The sequence below is a fragment of the Jaculus jaculus genome, chromosome 6 (genome assembly GCF_020740685.1).
Source record: "Jaculus jaculus isolate mJacJac1 chromosome 6, mJacJac1.mat.Y.cur, whole genome shotgun sequence".
Lineage (NCBI taxonomy): Eukaryota > Metazoa > Chordata > Mammalia > Rodentia > Dipodidae > Jaculus > Jaculus jaculus.
The window spans coordinates 44575877-44597916 of NC_059107.1; the positions used below are offsets into that span (position 1 = coordinate 44575877).

At 44.2% G+C, this 22040-nt stretch overlaps 2 protein-coding genes across 12 annotated transcripts in view; one reads left to right on the top strand and one right to left on the bottom strand.

The window, feature by feature from the left end:
* Positions 1–2229: 2229 nt before the first annotated feature.
* Positions 2230–8943, bottom strand: Mrpl35 (mitochondrial ribosomal protein L35). Its single transcript, XM_045152291.1, has 4 exons — positions 8874–8943; positions 6953–7142; positions 4300–4444; positions 2230–2540 (listed from the first exon to the last, which is right to left on the bottom strand). Exons 1-4 carry the CDS (start codon positions 8914–8916, stop codon positions 2352–2354), a joined length of 567 nt encoding a protein of 188 aa, XP_045008226.1. The 5' UTR covers positions 8917–8943; the 3' UTR covers positions 2230–2351.
* A 2016-nt stretch (positions 8944–10959) lies between these two features.
* Immt (inner membrane mitochondrial protein) overlaps positions 10960–22040 on the top strand; it is a 51131-nt gene continuing 40050 nt past the window's right edge. For 9 of the 11 annotated variants that reach the window (XM_012949220.2, XM_045152287.1, XM_012949221.2 and 6 more), the window contains exon 1: positions 10960–11181. In XM_012949220.2, the coding sequence (XP_012804674.1) occupies positions 11137–11181 (45 nt within the window). In that variant the 5' untranslated portion in view covers positions 10960–11136. The remainder of the gene's footprint in view (positions 11182–22040) is intronic. The other 2 variants (XM_045152284.1, XM_045152288.1) reach the window with 1 other exon arrangement.

The following is a 22040-nucleotide window of genomic DNA, read 5'->3' on the forward strand; positions in this document are numbered from 1 at the left end:
TTTATTAATTTGTGTCTCTTCTCTCTTTCTTTTGGTCATATTTGCTAAGGGTTTATCAATCTTGTTTATCCTTTCAAAGAACCAACTCTTTGTTTCATTAATTCTTTGGATTTTTTTGTTGTTGTTGTTTCTATTTCATTAATTTCCGCCCTAATCTTTGTTATTTCTTCCCGTCCTCTGATTTTTGGTTTGCCTTGTTGTTCTTTTTCCAAGGCTTTTAGGTGAAGCATTAGGTCGTTTACTTGCAACCTTTCTGATTTCTTAATATAGGCACTTAAGGCTATAAATTTACCTCTTAGAACTGCCTTCATTGTGTCCCAGAGATTTTGATATGTTGTGTTCTCATTATCGTTTGACTCTATAAATTTTTTTTATTTCCTCTTTGATTTCTTCATTGACCCATTCATCATTTAGTAGTGTATTGTTTAGTTTCCATGATTCTGTGTGTATGCTCTATAGCCTTTCTTGCTACTGATTTGTAGTTTAATTCCATTGTGGTCAGATAGAATTTATTTATTTATTTTGAGGTAAGGTCTTACTCTAGCCCAAGCTGACCTGGAATTATTCTGAGGATGGCCTTGAACTCATGACGATCCAATCAATCCAATCCTCCTACCTCAGCCTCCTGAGTGCTGGGATTGCACTACCATGCCTGGCCTCCATGCTTACTTTTAACTGCTCATATAACTACACTTTGCTGCACATGAACCTGCTAACACTAAGCGGGATACTGACCCAAGAACAGCCAAGCCCTACAACTTTGTGGTTACATTAATGAGACTACCACTAGACCACTTAAGAGTACCCTAGTAATTAGACACAGGAGACAAGAGCCTGGGAGTCCTGATGTTGAAAAGAACCTCAAAGGTGCAAGCTGAAGTCTTTGAAGGAAAAACACTACACATCAGTAAAAGCTGGTTAGAAGCTGGGCGTGGTGGAGCACACCTTTAATCCCAGCACTTGGGAGGCAGGAGTTGGTGGATCACCTGAGTTCAAGACCACCCTGAGACTACACAGTGAATTCTAGGTCAGCCTGGACTAATGTGAGACCCTATCTTAAAAAAAAAAAAAAAAAAAAAAAAAAAGCTGATTAGAGATTGGTGAGTACAGATTGGAGCCAACAACAGAATAAAACCAAGTCACATGTCTGGCAGAGCCTGACCACAAAAACCTACCATCTGCAGCTAAGGAACCTCATCCAATTTCTGCCTGGGGGTAATTCTGGGTGGGAGATCACACTGTGAGATGGTTCCCGAGCTCTAGGTACTTATTCTTACAATATGCCAGACTAGGGTTAGGGATATAAGCTCAGAGGCAGAACACCTGTCAAACAAGTACAAAGCCTTGGATTCAATCCCAGAACCCTCCACCCAAAAGAAAAGCCACACTCTTTGTGTTTTCATAGTTTTTCTCTTGAGATTCTCTGCAACTAAATAAGCCTAATTGGAACAAGTGAAACATTATCATTTGTTTAAAAACATGTACCATTTTAAACTTTTAGTTCCCTTGACCAAATCTAAGATTGTTTAAATTTTTTTTTGTTTTTATTTTTATTCGTTTATTTGAGAGCAACACACAGAGGGAGAAAGAGAGAGAGAATGGGTGCACCAGGGCCTCCAGCCACTGGAAATGAACTCCAGATGCATGTGCCCCCTTGTGCATCTGCCTTATGTGGGTCCTGGGAAAATGAACCTCAAGCCAGGGTCCTTAGGCTTCGCAGGCAAGCACTTAACCACTAAGCCATCTCTCCAGCCCAGAATGTTAACATTTTATTCTAAGATTTATTTTTATTTACTTATTTATTTGAGACAGAGACAGAGAGAAAGAGAGAAAAGGAGAAAGAGAGAGAGAATGGGCACACCAGGGCCTCCAGCCACTGCAAGCAAACTCCAGACACATGTGCCACCTTATGTATCTGGCTTATGTAGGCCCTGCAGAATCAAACCTGAGCCCTTAGGCTTCGCAGGCAAGCGCCTTAACAGCTAAGCCATCTCTTCAGCCCATGTTTACATTTTAAAACATTAATAAGTACCATGTTGGTATTATATGTTTATCAGTAGTACAAGTTACACCAAGTTTTATACATATTCAGTTTTTAAAAATTTTATTTATTTGAGAGAGAGAAAATGAGTATAAGCATACCAAGGCCTCCAGCTGTAGCAAACCAACTCCAGATGTATATCTGGCTTTATGAGGCTACTGGGAGATTGAACCAAGGTGTGCAGGCTCTGCAAGCAAGCACCTTTAATGGCTGAGTCATCTCTCCAGCACAAGTACACACTCATCTTTGAAAGGACTTCATGTATACAAAGAAGCACATCCACTAGCCGGGAAACTGTAAGCCTTCTAATCTACACTTTCAGATTCGTTCGATCATGATACTTCTGATAAGGATCATCAGCATACCAGTTTCTCCTTTTCCAGAATGATGTTGTCATTTTGTCTAAGAGTTTACTCTGGGTCTTATTGCAGAACACAAGTTCTCTCAAGCGTTTTTTTCTGGCAGGGGACTTTTTCCATAATTTTTTCTTATAGCCAGCCTGTAAGATATTACAAAGATATTTAAGACATATTTTTGGAAGAAACAACAGATGATCTTTGTAACTCACTACCTATAAGCCTCATGGGATCAAACATGAGACTTCTACAGAAGCACCACCAATTAGCATTGGGGAGAAAAAAGCATGTGTACTTTGAGTATTAATAAATTCTTTCATAATTTCAAAAAAGATTAATGTCACAAGTTGGCATGGTGGTACATGCCTGTAATCCTAGCACTTAGGATACCAAGACAAAAGGACTGAAAGTTGACAGCTAGCCTGGACTACACACCAAGACCCTCTATAATAAAATCTAAACTTCAGGGCTGGAGAGATGGCTTAGCGATTAAGGCATTTGCCTGCAAAGCCAAAGGATACCGGTTCGGTTCTCCAGGACCCACGTAAGCCAGATGCACAAAGGGGCACATGCATTTGGAGTTCATGGAGGCCCTGGCACACCCATTCTCTCTCTCTCTCCCTGCCTCTTTCTCTCTCAAATAAATAAAATATATGTATTTTTAAATCTAAACTTCGTAAAACAAAAAGAAAGGGCATGGTTGTATACTTTTAATGCAAGCACTCAAGAGGCAGAGGAAGGAGTATCACCATGAGTTCAAGGCCACAGTGAATTACAGGGCAGCCTGGGCTACAGGAAGACCCTATCCCAAAAAACCAAACCACACAAACACAAAACAAAAAAACCATGAATGAGCAATGGAGAGTGGGTCACCTGACATTCTCTTGTGGCCTCCATATGCAAGCACACAGGGTGGTGTACATCTGCACACACACATGCTGGGATTATAGGCAGGAGCCGCTATGCCTGGCTCTATTAGGACTTAAGTTCAGCTACATGTGGACCTCCTGAGCTACTGCTGACTGGTATAAGAAACCACCACAATGTTGTTTCAATGAAGAAATGAGTAAAGAGTTCCAATCAGCCCATTTAGCTACAAACTTGGGATTTTTTTGTTTATAATTTTTTTTCAAGATAGGATCTTGCTCTAGTCCAGGCTGACCTGGAATTCACTATGTATTCTCAGAGTGGCCTTGAACTGACAGTGATCCTCCTACCTCAGCCTCCCGAATGCTGGGATTAAAGGTGTGTGCCACCATACTAGGCAGGACTTTTTTTTTTGAGGTAGGGTCTCACTCTAGCCCAGGTTGACCTGAAATTTACTATGTGGTCTCAGCGTGGCCTAGAACTCATGGAGATCCTCCGACCTCTCTGGGATTAAAAGCATGCACTACCACGCCTGGCTCAAGGCAGGACTTCTTTAAAGCTGCATTTCTAGGCAATTATCCTGTTTCAGACCTTTGGAGTGCTGGGATTAAAGGCATGCACTAATACACCCAGCACAAATTTATGAATGTTTATAAAATGGGATAAGTCTTTGCAACAGTGAGTGAACCTATCTTATAGTGAAGACTTTTGCCATTGTGAATTGTATTTCATGCTGGGCATGGTGGCGCATGCCTTTAATTCTAGCACTTAGGAGACAGAGGTAGGAGGATCACTGTGAGTTCAAGGGCTCCCTGAGACTACATAGTGAATTCCAGGTCAGCCTGAGATACTAAGACCCTACCTCAAAAAAAAAAAAAAAATCACTTTGTTACTGCTTACACTCTTTCTTCACATGGATTCACAAAGGTGCCTGCCAAGCTGATAATTAGGCACTGTACTCTAAGAATTATTAGTGAGATGTCATGAACAGGCTGAGTTCTGCTGCATCTTAATTTCAGGTAACAGTATACTCACCTTTCTTCGTAGCCAAAGGCCAGAATGAAGCCGAAGAAACCGATAGACAACAGCTTTTACAGTCTTCCTCTTGCCTTTTCGTGAGCTGAAATATGTTACAGTTCTGACAGGCAGCTTCAGGACACTGGGAACCAAAGGAGCCACTCTAAAATACATTTTTAAAAAACTTAGCAATCAGATTGATTAAAGGATGAAATCCATTTTTGCATAGTGCTTAGAATTGAGTTATACTGGGATGGAGAGATGGCTTAGCGGTTAAGCGCTTGCCTGTGAAGCCTAAGGACCCCGGTTTGAGGCACGGTTCCCCAGGTCCCACGTTAGCCAGATGCACAAGAGGGCGCACGCGTCTGGAGTTCGTTTGCAGAGGCTGGAAGCCCTGGTGCGCCCATTCTCTCTCTCTCCCTCTATCTGACTTTCTCTCTGTGTCTATCGCTGTCAAATAAATAAATAAAAATTAAAAAAAAAAAAAGAATTGAGTTATACTGGGGGTGGGAAAGATGGCTCAGTGGTTAAAGGTGCTTGCTTGCAAAGCTTGTGGCCCCTCTCCCTCTCTCTGCTTCTTTCTCTCTCTCTCAAATAAATAAATATGTATATGTTTTAATTTAGGGATGAGATCCCCTAGGGGTTGGGAAGATGGCTCAGTGGTAAAGGTGCTTACTTGTAAAGCCTATAGACCAAGTTCAATTCCCAAGACAGCCATGAATGCTAGATGCAAAAAGTGATGCAAAAGCTGGGCGTGAGCCAGGTATAGTGGCATATGCCTTTAATTCCAGCACTTGGGGGGGCAGAGGTAGGAGGATCACCATAAGTTCAAGGCCACCCTGAGACCACACACTGAATTCCTGGTCAGCCTGGGCTAGAGTGAAACCCTACCTCAGAAAAAAAAAAAAAAAAAAGCTGGGCATGGTCAAGTACGTCTGTGGAGCCAGCACTTGGGAGGCAGAGAGGAAAGGATCACCTTGAGTTTGAAGCCAGCCTGAAACTACACAGTGAATTCCAGGTCAGCCTGGGTAGAGTAAGACTCTACCTTGAAAAACAAAACAAAAGCTGGGCATGGTGGCACATGCCTTTCATTCCAGGCAGAGGTACAAGGATTGCTGTGAGTTTGAGGCTAGCCTGAGACTACATAGTGAATTCAAGGTCAGCCTGGACTAGAGTGAGACCATACCTAGAAAAACAAAACAAAACAAATAAAAGTGATGCATCTGGAGTTCATTTGCAGCGGTAAAAGAACTGGGCACATGCATACACACATGCACACATAATAAATAACAGCGGGTGTGGTAGCACATGCCTTTTTAATCCCAGCACTTGGAGGCTGAGGTAGGAGGATAGCTATGTGTTTGAGGCCAGCATGAGACTACATAGTGAATTCCAGGTCAGCCTTGGCTGGGGCAAGACCACACCTCAAAAAATAATAATAAATACAATAAATGAGTTATATTGCTCTAGTGGAATGGAGCTGACATTTAGTACAGTTTTACTTTAAATGACCTGTGACACTAAGTGCAGACAATATCAACCGTCTGTAATGGCATGCCTTCTAAAATCCACATTCACAGGGAGTGTAGCTCAGGGTAGGATATGTGCTAAGCATGCACAAGGCCTAGGTTCAAGTCAGTCAAACTCTCTTAGAGAATTTATCCCACTATATTTTAATCACCTGATTTCATACTCATTTTCCCACCAGATTATAAACACCCTACTTCAGCTTGTCTCTGAAATCCTTCTCCCAAGTACAGTTGCTCACCACACGCAGCCCAGCCTTATAAGCTGAAAAATCCTGTTTGCCCACATTTTACTTGGCAGTTTCCATTAGGAAACTACCTACAACATCAGAAAGGAGTTCTAGGGATGGAGGTGGAGGTCACTGGCAGAACACCTACACAGCATGACAGTATTCACAAGGCCCTGGGCTCTTCCCCAGCACTAAAAGATATAAATAAAACATCAGACATGATGGTGCACACCTTTAATTCCAGCACTTGGAAGGCAGAGGTAGGAGGATTGCTGTGAGTTCAAGGCCAGCCTGGGCTAGAGTGACACCAGACCATGGGGGAAGAAAAAGTCAGGCATCATGGTATATGCCTGTAATCCTAGCACTCATGAGGTTGAGACAGGAGGATCACTGCAAATCTGATGGCAGCATAGTTTACAGAGTGAGTTCTATGTCAGCAAGGGCTACATAGCAAGGCCCTATACCCCAAAAACACAAGAAAAAGTGGAGTAAGCCGGGTGTGGTGGTGCACGCCTTTAATCCAGCACTCAGGAGGCAGAGGTAGGTGGATCGCTGTGAGTTCAAGGCCACCCTGAGACTACAGAGTTAATTCCAGGTCAGCCTGGACTAGAGGGAAACCCTACTTCAGAAAGGAGAGGGAGTTCTCCGTCTAGTGCTTCCTGTTGCTAGCATCTAGGTATATGGCTATTAACCAGGAAAAGTGTATATAATAAATTTCTGGAGGGGAAAAAAAACATGTATTTCTAAGATGTCTTGCAGACATGAACATTTTATTTATCTGTAGTGCTTGAAATTACACCCCAAGGCTTTATCCCTACTAGGCAAGCACTCTATCACTGAGCAACATTCCCCAGCCCAGGCATAAAGGTTTCAGAAATCTGGTCCAAGCATCATGTTTATTGAAATGAAGTCTACCTATTAAGGATTGTTGCAGTCTGGTGACATGTCAGGTTTCTGACAGAAGTGACAAGCCCGCAAGCAGAGGAAACAACTGGTGTCCGAATGTGACTAAAATGAATGGTAGCCAGTGCAGAATTGAAACAGGCATTCTTGGCGTAGTTCCGATAGGCTGAAGAAGCCAAAATATTCAGGGGCCGTAAGATTCCTGTGAAGACAGGCATACATATTTAATATTTCAAAACATATCCTGGGTGTTTATAACAGATCAAAGCAACCAAGTGTAATACATATTACTGGATCCTAAACATCACATTCACTCACAGATAGAGATTTTTTTCACCAACTTTATTAAGGTACATAATATATACTTAGATAAATTTACCATTTTATGTGATGAACAAATTTTAGAAATCTTAGGAAATTCTTCAACCATAATGGCAATCCAGTTTGATGTGTCTCAGCTCCATATCTAGCACTAAGAGATCAGATCTGTGTAAGATTAAATCCTTCTCCCAAATCTTTTCCTCTGGAGAGATACTATTCAATTCCCTATAGCCACTATACAAATTGGAATCCCTCACAGAGCTCTGGTCCAACCCGTACTTCGTGATCAAGTGTAATGTGGACGGCAAGAATGCACAAGCTAAAAACATTCCGCAAAATGATGGAAATGGCCAAAGAATGGAATGTAGTGATGATTTTGCCATAAAATTGTAAATGTAAGATGAGGATTTTATAGGATGTAAACTCTACCTCAAATAAAATTGCTTTAACATTTAAAAAGCTAAGGATTGAGATATGTTTAGTGGTTAAGGCACTTGCCTGCAAAGCCAAAGGACCCAGGTTCAATTCCCCAGGACCCATGTACCCAGATGCACAAGGTGGTACATGCGTCTGGAGTTTGTTTACAGTGGCTGAAGGCCCATTCTCTCTCTCAAATAAAATAAATGTAAAAATTTTTTAAAAAAGAAGCCGGGTGTGGTGGTGCACGCCTTTAATCCCAGCACTCGGGAGGCAGAGGTAGGAGGATCACCGTGAGTTCGAGGCCACCTTGAGCCTCCTTAGTGAATTCCAGGTCATCCTGGGCTACAGTGAGACCCTACCTCAAAAAAACAAACAAAAAAAAAATTTTTTTTCTAAAAAAAGCTAGCCAGGAGTGGTGGCGCATGCCTTTAATCTCAGCACTCGGGAGGCAGAGGTAGGAGGATCACCATGAGTTCCAGACCACTCTGAGACAACAGTCTGCCTGGGCTAGAGTGAGACCCCACCTTAACAAACAAAAAAGCTGGGCAAGAAGCCAGGCGTGGTGGCGCACGCCTTTAATTCCAGCACTTGGGAAAGCAAAGGTAGGAGGATCGCCATGACTTCAAGGCCACCCTGAGACAACATAGTGAAATCCAGGTCAGCCTGAGCTAGTGAGACCTTACCTGGGGGCGGGGGGGTGGTAAGAGCTGGACATGGTAGAGCATGTTTGTAATCCCAGTACTCAGGAGGATGAAGCAGTTCCTGACAGCTACACACGATTCTCAAGCATACTGTGTAACAGGTAGTGCGCAAGATAATTCATTTGACACCCCCTCCGTAAGTGGTATTATCCCCATTTTGCGCTTTAAGATCTAAAATTCAGAGAAACTAAATGCCTCTCAAGGTCAAAGGTCCTAACCTCTAAATTTAAAAAAAAAGGTCTAATTTTGGGTGTCTTCCTCATCTCCTGTACGTTCTTTTAGAGGAGGGGGATCGGATAAGGAGGCTAAGAACGCAGCGCTAGTACGAATCGGGGAACCCTGTGCGAGGTGTTGGGCACACCGCCCCAAAGAACATCCGGAGCAGCCCTACGGCCTTAATGATCTTGGGTTTTTCTTGTTATCCTCCAGTTTAAACATTCACTCAATCCTGAACCAGTTCTTTCCTTTAAAGGCAGAAATGCAACACTGACCTGAAGCCGCTCTCACAGCACCCGCAAAAACGGAGGACGCCATCTTGCTACCCTCGACTACGGTGGCCGCATTAGACTAAAAAGCATCGGGTAGAACTCAAGAAACGGGACTGGGGCGGAGTCAGAGGGAGAAGGCGTGGCCAAATCAACCTTTCTCCTCTGTAACTGTTAGTAGGTTCTTCCCTTAGCCGCTGTAAAACTGCCCACGCTTAGGATATGCTAAGCAGATAAGACTGTCCGCAAACTCCCCAACCCTTCCCATTTTGGGTGGTTTTTCAAAGTAGGTGTCGTTCTAGCCCAGACTGGCCTGGAATTCACTGTGTAGTCTCAGGCTGGTCTCGAACTCATGGGGATCCTCCTACCTAAGCCCCCGCCCCGCTTCCCCCAGCCGAGATTAAAGGCGTACCCCACCCCGCCCGCCTCTCCCCATTTTTGAGACAAGGTATTGCTGTTGCTAGGCTGGTCTGTAATTCCTGGGCTCAAGAGATCTGTCTCAGCAGGCACTGCCCTGCACCCACTTATCAAAAAATTGAGGAGTACGCAGATGAAACATCTTTTCTTGCTTTTATTATTTTAGAGAATAATTCTTGTTATACACAAAACGCTGGAAGCTAGTAATAGCTAAATTACTGAGGAAAATATGATTCGGTTATTTTGAAAAAAATTGCATGTCAAATATATGTGAATGTAAATATCCTAAGGATATTTAATGCAGGCACAAATGTGCACACTTTGAGGGGGTTGCTACGATTTAACGCATGGCTTTGTGTGCCCTTTCACCACTGAGGCACATCCCAGCACTGTATATCAATTTTCAAGAACCAGTTAACAGGACTGGAGAGATGGCTGCTAATTAAGGTGCTTGTCTGTGAAGCCTACGGACCCATGTTCGACTCTCCAGGCAACACATAAGCCAGACGCACAAAGTGCACCTTTCCTCAGGACTTGGGCCACATCAGAGAAGTGATAATCGGACAGGTGGTTTGGAAAGTGGTCATTAGAGTGGGTGGTCTGGGTCTCTTTGTTGAGCAACAGAGTTACAATAAAATAGCAGTCAGAATTCAAAAGTGGAGACATTCTAACACTTAGTATCCACAAAATGGCACATACATTTGGAGTTTGTTTGCACCAGCAAGAGGCCCTAGTGTGCACATACTCTCAAATAAATAAATGAAATTTTATTTTGTATGACAATTTGGTAAGATACAACAATATTAACATACTGGAGTTTACACCGAAGATTAACACATGGTTAATACTTAACATATTACATATTGGTTATAGAATGTGGAATACTTTCAAGAATCTGCACTTGGAAGATACTTCCAACCCTTCCCACAGACTGCGACCAAAAAATCATCGTTCTAAAATTTAAAACTCGGGCTGGAGAGATGGCTTAGTGGTTAAGGCACATGCCTGTGAAGCCTAAAGACCCTGGTTAGATTCTCCAGGTCCCACATTACCCAGATGCAAAAGGGGGGGAGTGTGCATGCATGTGGAATTTGTTTGCAGTAGCTAAAGGCAAAGGCCCTGGCATGCCCATTCTCACCCTCTCTCCTTTCTTCTCTGGAATAGAAACCATGGAGCCCCTAGATCCCCATCTGTACAAACTTTTTTTTTCTTTAATGTTGGTTTTCCGAGGTAGGGTCTCGTTCTAGCCCAGGCAAGACCTGGATTTCATTTTGCAGTCTCAGGCTGCCCTGGAATTCATTGCGATCCTCCCACCTCTGCCTCCCCAGGACTGGGACTAACGGCGTGTGCCAGCAGGCTCTGTACTCTACGCTCAGTCGATGCGTCAAACACATATTCCCTGCATTGCTCATTCACCTAATTCCCCAGGAAATCGGTGTAAAGGTCGGTCAAGTCAAGCCAACCCAAACTGAGCCGACCCCATTGTTGACGTAACTTGACCATATTGTCTCTGGGTATTTGCCGCGTGCGCTCCAATCTCTCAGACTTGCTCTACCGCTCAGTTCACTCAGGAAGCCAGGGATCCAGGTTACACACAGGCGCTCTGGCGCGACCCGGAAGGAGAATCCACCCTTCCGCCGGCCCCGACGGGCGCTGTGGGCAACGCGTGCGCAGTGGGGCTGGCCGCCCTTCCGGTGAGCCGGGCGCTGAGAGGCCGTAGGGGACGCGGGCACGCACACACGCACGCACACCCTCCTTTACCAGCGCCGTCCCGGCCACTCCCGCGTACACACATACACACACACACACACATACACACATACACACCAGCAGTGCCGTCCGCTCCGCAGAGATGCTGCGGGCCTGTCAGTTATCCGGCGTGTCCGTCGCGGCCCAGGTGAGCGCGGGGGTGCCGGGAGGGGCCGCGTGAGCAAGCCGAGTGCCTGCGGGCGGGCGGCCGACGGAAAACCGAGCTGGCTTTGGTGATGCCACGGGCCCAGACAGGAGACCGAGGCATTTCACTAGGGACCTCGCTTGACTGGCATGACTGGAGGGTTCTTGCTGAAACGGGCGTGGAGAGGTAGCGGGGAGGCGGGCGCGGAGCCGAGGCGCGCCTTCGCGGGCGTGTTGTCCAATCAGCATCGCGCTGCTTCGGGCGAGGACCAATCCTGGCCGCCGGCCGCCGGGCCGCCGGTTGGGCGCGTGATAGGTTTCCAGTCGTGAAGGTCGGGACGCGAGAACTACAGTTCCCAGAAGGGCACGCTTACCCGCGGCTTGTTGCATCTTTAATGAGTATGTTCTTGGGCTGCTTTAAAGATGCAGCGCCGGGGGTGGGGTGGGGGAATCAGTTGTAACTAATCGGGGTGACTGCCGTTTCTTTCGTAGCTGACGACAGCTCTGAGCTATTTGTACCCCCCAAAGTAAAAAAATTCGTTTCTGAAGCTTAAAAACTGGTACTTCAGGAAGGACAGGAGTCGTGACCTTGTGATCGTTTCTGAGATTAGTTTGGGGATCTGTGTCTCTAGGCCTGGAACAGCTATGGCTGACGTTAAGGGATCCTAGACACTCAGTTTTATCTTTGTGGCTTAGGTCTTGCATAATTTACATACTGACTTAAGCAATCACCGAGTAAAATCTCTAGGTGTACCATAGTTGAGTTAGAGATCAAGCTTTTACTTGTTTTCACGTTTGTTTCTGTATCCATTAATTAGATGGAGCAACAGCTTTTTCCCATGGGAAACTGAGAGACCTGGATTCGTACTCTCTTGCCATTTAACTAGCAGCACAAATTTAGCACTTTGCAACATCAAATCCCATTGATTTCCTTATAGTCTCTGTACATTAGATGGCTGGGCATGAGTGGTCTTGGTTCTTTGCCTAGAATCATACAAGGGTCTTTTTCAAAACTCATGAAATTTGTTAGGAAAATTCAGTAGGTTTAAGGCCGCCATATTTTTGTTTTTAAATATTTTTTTTGCAAGGAAAAAGAATGAGAATGGTGTGCCAGGGCCTCTAGCCACTGCAAACAAACTCCAGATGCATGCACCATTTTGTGCAGCTGGCTTTTTTGTGGGTATTGGGGAATTGAACCAGGATTGTTAAACATTGCAAGCAATCACCTTAACCGCTGGGCCATATCTCCAGCCCCCCCCCCTTTTAATTTTTTTTTATTTGAGAGAGAGAGAGAGAGAGAGAATGGGCCCACTAGGGCCTCTAGCCACTGCAAATGAACTCCAGATGCATGTGCCACCTTGTGCATTTGGCTTATGTGGGACCTGGAGAAAATCGAACCTGAGTCCTTAGGCTTCACAGGTAAACAACTTAACTGCTAAACCATCTTTCCAGCCCTGGTTTCTTTTTTCTTTTTCTTTTCTTTTCTTTTCTTTTTTTTTTTTTTTTTTTTTTTTTTTGAGGTAGGGTCTCACTTTAGCCCAGGCTAACCTGAAATTTATTATGTAGTCTCAAGCTGGCCTCAAACTCACAGTCATCCTCTTCTGCCTCCCAAGTGCTGGGATTAAAGGTGTGCACCACTACACCTGGCAGGCCCTCTGTTTTCTTGCAAGCTTTTGCTAGCCACTGGTGTCAGCTTCTAGAGGCTGCCAGCCTATTCATAACATGAACATTTGCCTTCACTATGAGCTTGTCTCTTTGACTTCAAAATGGCTTTTCTGTCTTTGTTCATTACACCCACATTTAAAAAGCTTATGTGAATGCTGGAGAGATGGTTCAGTGGTTAAGGCCATTGCCTACAAAGCTTAAGGACCAGGTTCAGTGTTCCAATACCCATGTAAAGCTAGATGCACAAAATGGCACATGCATATCGAATTCGTTTGCAGTGACTAGAGGCCCTGGCACGCCCATTCTCTATATCTGCCTCTTTCTCTCTCTGTACCCCCTCTCTCATAAATAAATAAGGAGCAAATTTATGTGACTAATACAGGCCTACTTGGATAACTTTTTTAGTTTGGATAACTTCTTTTTTAGTTTAGAGTCAACTTTTTGGGGTCCCAAATAATGGCTAGTGCATCAAAATATGACTGGAAACTGGGCATGATGGCATGTGCCTTTAATCCCAGCCCACAAGAGGCAGAGGTAGGATCACTGTGAGCTTGAGGCCAGCCTAAGACTACAGAGTGGGTTGCAGGTTAGTCTGGGCTAGAGACCCTACCTTGACATAAACAACAATGACAACAACAAAAAATTAGTGTAAGTTCCCAATCAGATGTCTGGCATACTCCTGTAATCCACCACTCCAGAGGCAGAAGGATTGTCCCATGTTCAAAGCCAGCCTGAACTACGTAGTGAGTTCTAGGCCAACCAGGGCTACATAGTAAGATACTGTCTCAAAACAAAACAAAACAAAGTTCCATAGAGAGCCTGTGCTGATATTGCTGACTTTTGCATTTCTAGCACTAGTAATAGCCCTAGGCTCCTAGTAAATGTGTAAAGTTTGAATGAAAGACTGAATGTATTCTGTAAATTTTTCTTAATCTCTGTAAGTGGGCTTTAAACCCACCCCCACCCCCAGATTTTTGGAACCTCTTGTGATGTATAAGTCAGGGTTCTCCAGAGAAATAGAACCAATAGGATGTGTGTGTGTATAAAGAGAAACACTTATTCTAAGGATTCAGTTCACACAATTAATGAAGGTTGGCAAATCCAAAATGTGCAGTGTGGACTTGAGGCCCTGGAGAGGCCAGTGGTATAGTTTTAGTCTGCAGGTCAGCAGCCTGGAGACTGAGGAAAGCAGATGGCACAGTTCCTGTCTGAAAACAGTGTTGATGAATCCCTTGCCTTCTCGCCCTGCCCCATTTCAGGCTTTCACCTGTTTGGATGAAGCCCACCTGTTTTACAAAGGGCAGTCTACTTTATGATTCACCAATTTAAATATTAATCTAGAACACCTACCACCTTGACATTAAATGTCATCTCCACTATCACAGACAGTATCTGCTTAATTCTTCCCTCCCCCAGGTAGGGTCTGTCTCTAGCCCAGGCAAACCAGAAATTTACTCTGTAGTCCCAGGCTGGCCTTGAACTCATAGCGATCCTTCTACCTCTGTGTCCTTGAATGCTGAGACTAAAGTCATGCACCACTACGCCCGGCCTACTTTATTCTTTTGTTAATTTTTTTTTTTTTTTTTTTTTTTTTGGTTTTTCGAGGTAGGATCTCGCTGTAGCCCAGGCTGACCTGGAATTCACTATGGAGTCTCAGGGTGGCCTAGAACTCATGGTAATTCTCCCACCTCTGCCTCCCGAGTACTGGGATTAAAGGTGTGTGCCACCACGCCCGGCTTCTACTTTATTCTTTAAGTCTGGCCTCACCGTTCTTGGTTTTCTTACATGGATTAAAAAAAACAAATGTTCTCATCATTTTTGGGGAGTGGGTAGGGCCTCACTCTGGCTCAGGCAAACCAGAAATTTACTCTCTAGTCCCAGTCTAGATTTGAACTCACAGTGATCCTTCTACCTCTGCCTCCCTGAATGCTAAGACTAAAGTCATGCACCACCATGCCCAGCCTACTTTATTCTGCAAGTCTGGCCTCAACGTTGTTGGTTTCCTTCATGGATTTAAAAAAAAAAATGTTCTCATCATATTTTTTGTTTGTTTGTTTGTTTTTTGGGGGTAGGGTCTTACTCTGGCCCAGGCTGACCTGGAATTCACTATGTAGTCTTAGGGTGGCCTTGAACTCACCGCGATCCTCCTACCTCTGTCTCCTGAGTGCTGGGATTAAAGGTGTGCGCCACCATGCCTGGCTTGTTTGTTTTTTGAAGTAGGGTCTCACTGTAGCTCAGGCTACCTGGAATTCACTCTGTAGTCTCAGGGTGGCCTAGAACTCGCAGTGATCCTCCTACCTCTGCCTCTTGAGTACTGGGATTAAAGGCATGTGCCATCACTCCTGGCTTCGTCTTTTTTTTTTTTTTCTTTCAGTTTTTGTTTGTGATGCAACAGGGCCTCTTGTCCCTGGAAATGAATATCAGATGCTTGTGTCACTTAGCTTATGTGAGTGGCTTGAGAACTGAACCTTGGCTGGCAGGCTTTGTATTGCAAGTACTCTTAATCAGTGAGCCATCTTCCCAGCCCCCTTTCTTTCTTTTTTTAAAATTATTTTATTTTTTTTATTTCAAATTTTTATTAACAACTTCCATGATTATAAAAAATATCCCATGGTAATATCCTCCCTCTCCCCACTTTCCCCTTTGAATCTCCATTCTCTGTCATATCCCCTCCCCATCTCAATCAGTCTCTCGTTTATTTTGATGTCATGATCTTTTCCTCCTATTATGATGGTCTTGTGTAGGTAATATCAGGCACTGTGAGGTCATGGATATCCAGGCCATTTTGTGTCTGGAGGAGCACGTTGAAAGGAGTCCTACCCTTCCTTTGGCTCTTACATTCTTTCTGCCACCTCCTCCACATTAGACCCTGAGCCTTGGAAAGTGTGATAGAGATGTTACAGTACTGAGCACTCAGGCCACTTCTTTCCAGCACCATGATGCCTTCTGAGTTATCCCAAGGTCACTGCCATCTGAAAAGAGAAGATTCTCTACCAAAAGTGAGAGTAGCATTAATATAAGCATATGAACATTAAGAGAAGTGCTTACTGGGCAGTTTGATAAGCACAGTAAATACATTTACCCAGACAGCAGCAGACATTACACCACTAGGGCTCATGACTACCCCTCTTTTAAGTTTTCAGTATCAGGGATGTATTCCCTCCCATGAAGCGGGCCTCCAGTCCAATTAGAGGGCACTTGGTTTTCACCATGACAGACGTGCCATTATTGTACCTGTTGTCTCATTTGGCCTGGCTGGCCAAATAAAAGGCTTGCAGTGTTCACTGTTGAGTATCTTCACTGGTAATTTTTCTCTCTCCCATTGAACTGCATGCAGAATTGCTTCTTCCAGCTTTCTGTCAGCTGGTCTACATGGAGGAGGTTTTCAGCTCAGTTCCAGCAGGATTTCTCAGTGGCCTTGCAGCCCAAGTACATGGAGTCTTCAGTAATAGGGTCTTACCATCTATTCCTGGTGGGGAACCAAGGGCCTCGGCAATGCCCTGTAATGTTTTTGGGGGCATCAGGGACCTCCCTGGCCAACATCTCACTGGAAGGTACCCCATCTCTGGCAATGAAAATTTTCTAGCAACAATCTACGGCTCCTGAGTGTTACTTGTCCAAAAAAGAAGGTTTCCATATGATTTATTTATATCCTCTTAGATTTTGATTAGCCCTCCCTCCACCTTTCCTTTACTCAATCTGTTCCCCTGACCTCACTTTGGGCCTTTTCATCCCCATTGATCTATTCTTCTACTTACATATATACAATACCATCCTATAAAGTACCCCCCTCCCTTCCTTTTTCTTCACTTTATATTTCTTTTCTAGTTTACTGGCCTTTGCTACTGAGTTTTCTTCCTACTCACACAGAAGTCCAATCATCTGTAACTAGGATACACATACCCCTTTATTTTTTTGAAACATGCTTCAGCACTGGTGGTCCTTCCTGAGTTGTTGCCCTCCCTACCTCTTCCTATGTTCTTTTTGTCCCTGTACTGCATTGCTAGGTCTAGGTCTAGCCTTGGTGTATGTGTGTGTGTTATATATTTATTTGGGGTGGGGGGTGGGGAGAATGGGCACTTCAGTGCCTCCAGCCGCTGCAAACAAACTTTAGACACATGCACCACCTTGTGCATCTGGCTTATGTGGGTCCTGAGGAACTGAACCTGAGTCCTTAGGCTTTTCAGACAAGCACCTTAATCACTAAGCCATCTCTCCAGCCCCCAGATCTAGCTCTTTTGAGGTGGCCATTATGCTTGGAGGTCTGGGCTTTCCACTTGGTCTAAGCTTCTCCCAGACTAGATTCTGGAGTGGTGATTTGCATTTTCTGGCAAAAATAAGACTTTAACATCTTTCATAAAAACAGACTTAAAATGAACTACAGACTTAAATATAAAATACACAAACTGGCAGAGGATCACCTGGAGTTTGAGGCCACCCTGAGACTTAGGCTAGAGTGAGACCCTACCCTGAAAAGCACCCCCTAAAAAAAACAAAGAAAAGTCTTTGAGAGTTACCCAGCAGTCACTGTTCCATAACAAATGTAGATGTTGCTAATTCCTTGATTACTAGGGTTCAGTCCTATTTGCTAATTGTTCTGCATAGCTTTTGGCTCTACCTTTGGATTTTTGTTTCAACCTTGAATTGTTCATTCATATATATATATATATATATATATATATATATATATATTTTTTTTTTTTTTTTTTTTTTTTTTTTTTTTTTAGGTTTTTTGAGGTAGGGTCTTGCTCTAGCTCAGTCTGACCTGGAATTCACTGTGTCATCTCAGGGTGGCCTTGCACTCATGGCAATCCTCCTACCTCTGCCTCCCAAGTGCTAGGATTAGAGGTGCACCACCATGTTTGGCTTTTTTTTTTTTTTTTTTTTTGTCGAAGTTGGAACATCCAATGCCTGTTTTCTTTTTCCTTTTAAATTCTAGCTGTGGTTTTTTCACTGCATATGAGTTAGGCTTTTGAGTTGTAATGAAATATATAAGAACAAAAATTAAGGAAAGAGAGATTTATTTTGGCACATAGTTTGAAATGATCCAATCCATCTGGAGAGGGGAGCATGTGACTGAAGAGATTCTCGCCTCCTGATGGGCAAGAAAAAAAGAAATACAGGAAGGGGTCTTGGACAAGACACTGCCATGTTCTCAGTGACCTGTTTCCTCTTAATTATGAAAGCATATGACAAATCTCAAAACTACTCAAGAAATAAATAGCAAACATGACACTTAAAAGTGATAATTCTGCCAGGCGTGGTGGCGCATGCCTTTAATCCCAGCACTCGGGAGGCAGAGGTAGGAGGATCACCATGAGTTCAAAGGCCACCCTGAGACTCGATAGTGAATTCCAGGTCAGTCTGGGCCAGAGTGAGACCCTACCTCGAAAAACCCAAAAAAAAAAAAAAAAAAAAAAAAAAGTGATAATTCTGGAGCTGAAGAGATGGCTTAGTGGTTGGGGCACTTGCCTGCAAAGCTGAAGAACCACATAGGTTTGATGCCCCAGGACCAGATAAGCCAGATGCACAAGGTGGCACATGTGTCTGGAGTTCGTTTGTGGCAGCTGAAGGCTTTGGAGCACCCATTCTCTCTCCTTCACTACCCCCCCCTCAAATAAATAAAAACAAAAAAAACATTTAGTGCAAATTTTGAGCTGGGCATGGTGGCATACCCCTTTAATCCCAGCACTCGAGAGGTAGGAGGATCACCATGAGTTTGAGGCCACCCTGAGAATATGGAGTGAATTCCAGGTCAGCCTGGGCTAGAGTGAGATCCTACCTCAGAAAAACCAGGAGAAGAAAAAAGTGTAAATTCTGAGGCTGGTGAAATGGCTCCGTGATTAAGGTGTTTGCCTGCGAAGCCTAACCTACCCAGGTTTGATTCCCCAGTACCCATGTAAAACCAGGTAGATGTACAATGTGACACATATATTTGAAGTTCATTTGCAGTAGCTGGAGGCCCTGACACACCCATTCTGTCTCTTTTTCTTTTTTAATATTTTTATTTATTTTTTGGACAGAGAGAGAGAAGGAGAATGGGCGCACTGAGGCCTCCAGCCACTGCAGACAAACTGCAAGACGCATGTACCCCCTGGTGCATCTGGCTAACATGGTTCCTGGGGAATCAAACCAGGGTCCTTTGGCTTTGCAGGCAACGCCTTAGCCACTAAGCCACCCCTCCAGCCCTCTGTCTCCTTTTCTATCTCTCTCTGCTTGCATTTTTTTTTTTTTTTTTTTTTTTGAGGTAGGCTCTCACTCTAGCTCAGGCTGACCTGGATTTTATTATGTAGTGTCAGGGGGCCTCAAATTCATGGCAGTTCTCCTACCTCTGTCTCCCAGGTGCTAGGATATAAAGGTGTGTGCCACCATGCCCACCCCCAAAAATATTTTTTAAATTTAAAAAGTGCTACTTCCCCTCATTATTATTATTATTATTTGATTTTTCTCTTTTTATTTTATTTGTTTTTTGAGGTAGGGTCTTGCTCAGGCTGATCTGGAACCTTGAACTCTTTTTTTGATGGGGGGGGGGAGTTCTAGGTAGGGTTTCACTCTAGCCCAGGCTGACCAGGAATTTACTATGCATTCGCAGGGTGGCCTCAAACTCATGACGATCTTCCTACCTCTGCTTCCTGAGTGCTGGGATTAAAGGTGTGTGCCACCACACCCGGCTTGAACTCTTGCATCACCTTTTGCATCTGGCTTATGTGGGACCTGGAGAGGTGAACCTGGGTCCTTAGACTTCATAGGCAAGTGCCTTAACCACTAAGCCATGTCTCCAGCCCCCTGCTATATATATTTTTTTCTTTTTATTTGAGTGAGAGGGAGAGGGGGGTTGGGACAGATAGAGAGGGGAAAGAATGGGTCCATCAGGGTCTACAGCCACTGCCAACGAACACCAGATACTTGCGCCCTCTTGTGCATCTGTCTTACGTGGGTACTGTGGAATCAAACCTGAGTCCTTTGGCTTTGCAAGCAAACAGCGTAACCTCTAAGCCATCTTTCCAGGACCCCCTGATTTATTTTTTTATTTTTCTAGGTCAGGTCTTGCTCTAGCCCAGACTGATCTGGACCTCACTCTATAGTCCCAGCTGGCCTCAAACCCACCAACAGTCCTCCTACCTCAGTCTTCTGAGGTTGAGATCAAAGTGTGCGCCACCATTTCTGGCTTCCTCCTTAATTTTTTTTTTTATCTTACTTTTATTTATTTATTTGAGAGAGGGAAAAAGGGAGAGAGAGAATGGACACACCAGGGCTTCCAGCCGCTGCAAACAAACTCCAGATGCATGCACCACCATGTGCATCTGGCTTACATGGGTACTGGGGAATCGAACCTGGATCCTTTGGCTTTGCAGGCAAGTGCTTTAACCACTAAGCCATCTCTCCAGCCCACTCCTTAATTTTTAAAATTTATTGATTTGTGTGTATGAGTGTGCTAGAATCTCTTGCCACTGCACATAAACAACAGATGTTTGTGCCACTTTGTACATCTGACTATATGGGTGCTGAGAATGGAACCTGAGTTATTACCCTTTGCAAGCAAGCACCTTTATTTTTGAGCCATCTCCCCCCCTCCTCCCACAATTCAATTCACTTTTTTTAGAAATTATTTTTCTATTTTTCTTTATTTTATTTGAGAGTGACAGACAGAAAGAGGTAAATAGCTGGGTGTGGTGGTGCACACCTTTAATCCCAGCACTCGGGAGGCAGAGGTAGGAGGATTGCCATGAGTTCAAGGCCACCCTGAGATGACAGAGTTAATTCCAGGTCAGCCTGGACCAGAGTGAGACCCTACCTCGAAAAACCAAAAAAAAAAAAAAAAAAAAAAAGAGGCAAATAGAGAGAATGGGTGTGCCAGGGCTTCCAGCCACTGCAAACAAACTCCAGACGCGTGCACCCCCTTGTGCATCTGGCTAATGTGGGTTCTAGGGAATGGAACCTCAAACCCAGGTACTTAGGCTTCACAGGCAATCCTTTACCCACCAAGCTGTCTCTCCAGCCCCCACAATTTGCTTTTTAAAATATAAAAGTGGGTATGTATGGTGGTATGTGTCTGTAATTGCAGAACTGGGGGAGTGGAAGCAGGAGAATTAGGAGTGCAAGGCCAATCTGAGCTATATGAAACTGTCTCAAAAAACCAAAAAGGAAAAAGCTAAGTCCCCCCCACCCAGGTAGGGTCTATAGCTCTGGAATTCACTATGTAGTCTCAGGGTGGCCTCGAATTCACAGCAGTCCTCCTACCTCTGCCTCCTAAGTGGTGGAATTAAAGGCGTGCACCGTTGTGCCAGGCTCCAGGAAGTATCTTTTTGAGGTGTGGGGTTTGCTTTGTTTTGCTCTTTTGGTTTTTTGAGGTAGGGTCTTACTCTAGCCCAGGCTGACCTGGGATTCACTCTGAATTCTCAGGGTGGCCTCTAACTCAAGGCGATCCTCCTATCTCTGCCTCCCGAGTGCCTGGGATTAAAGGCATGTACCACCATGCCTGGCTTGTTTTGCTCTTATTTTTGAGAGTCTGTTTTTCACTATGTAACCCTGGTTGGCCTGCAATTTACTATGTAGCTCAGGCTACGTTTGAACTTGAAGCTGTCTCCCTGCCTCATCTTCCAAGTGCTGGTGTATCATGGTTTATTGTTTGTTTTTTTCTTTTATTTATTTAGTTACTTGAGAAAGAGGCAGATACATATATATAGAGAGAGAATGGTCACATCAGGGCCTCCAGCTGCTGCAAATGAACCCCAGACATGTGCCACTTTATCCCTCTGGCTTACATGGGTACTGAGGAATTGAACCTGGGTCCTTAGGCTTTGCTGGCAAGCACCTTAACCATCTCTCCAGCCCTTTTTTTTTCATTTGAGAGAGAAAGAGGCAGAGAGAGAGAGAGTGGGTGCACCAGCTCCAGCTGCTGCAAATGAACTCCAGATGCATTTGCCACCTGATTTATGTGGGTCCTAGAGAATTGAACCTGGGTCCTTTGGCTTCGCAGGCAAGCGCCTTAACTGCTGCAAAATATCTCTCCATCCCACATCATTGTTTTAAAGTATCTAGAAATGTTTTTCATGGTAAATTCGTTTCTGAAAATTAAGTAATTCTTTGATTTTACATCTATAGTAAAAATTGTTGATTCTAAGGGCTTCTCAGACTTCATTTTTTAATTATTTTGTTATCTGAGACATTCTCACCTTATACCCTAGGCTGGTACAG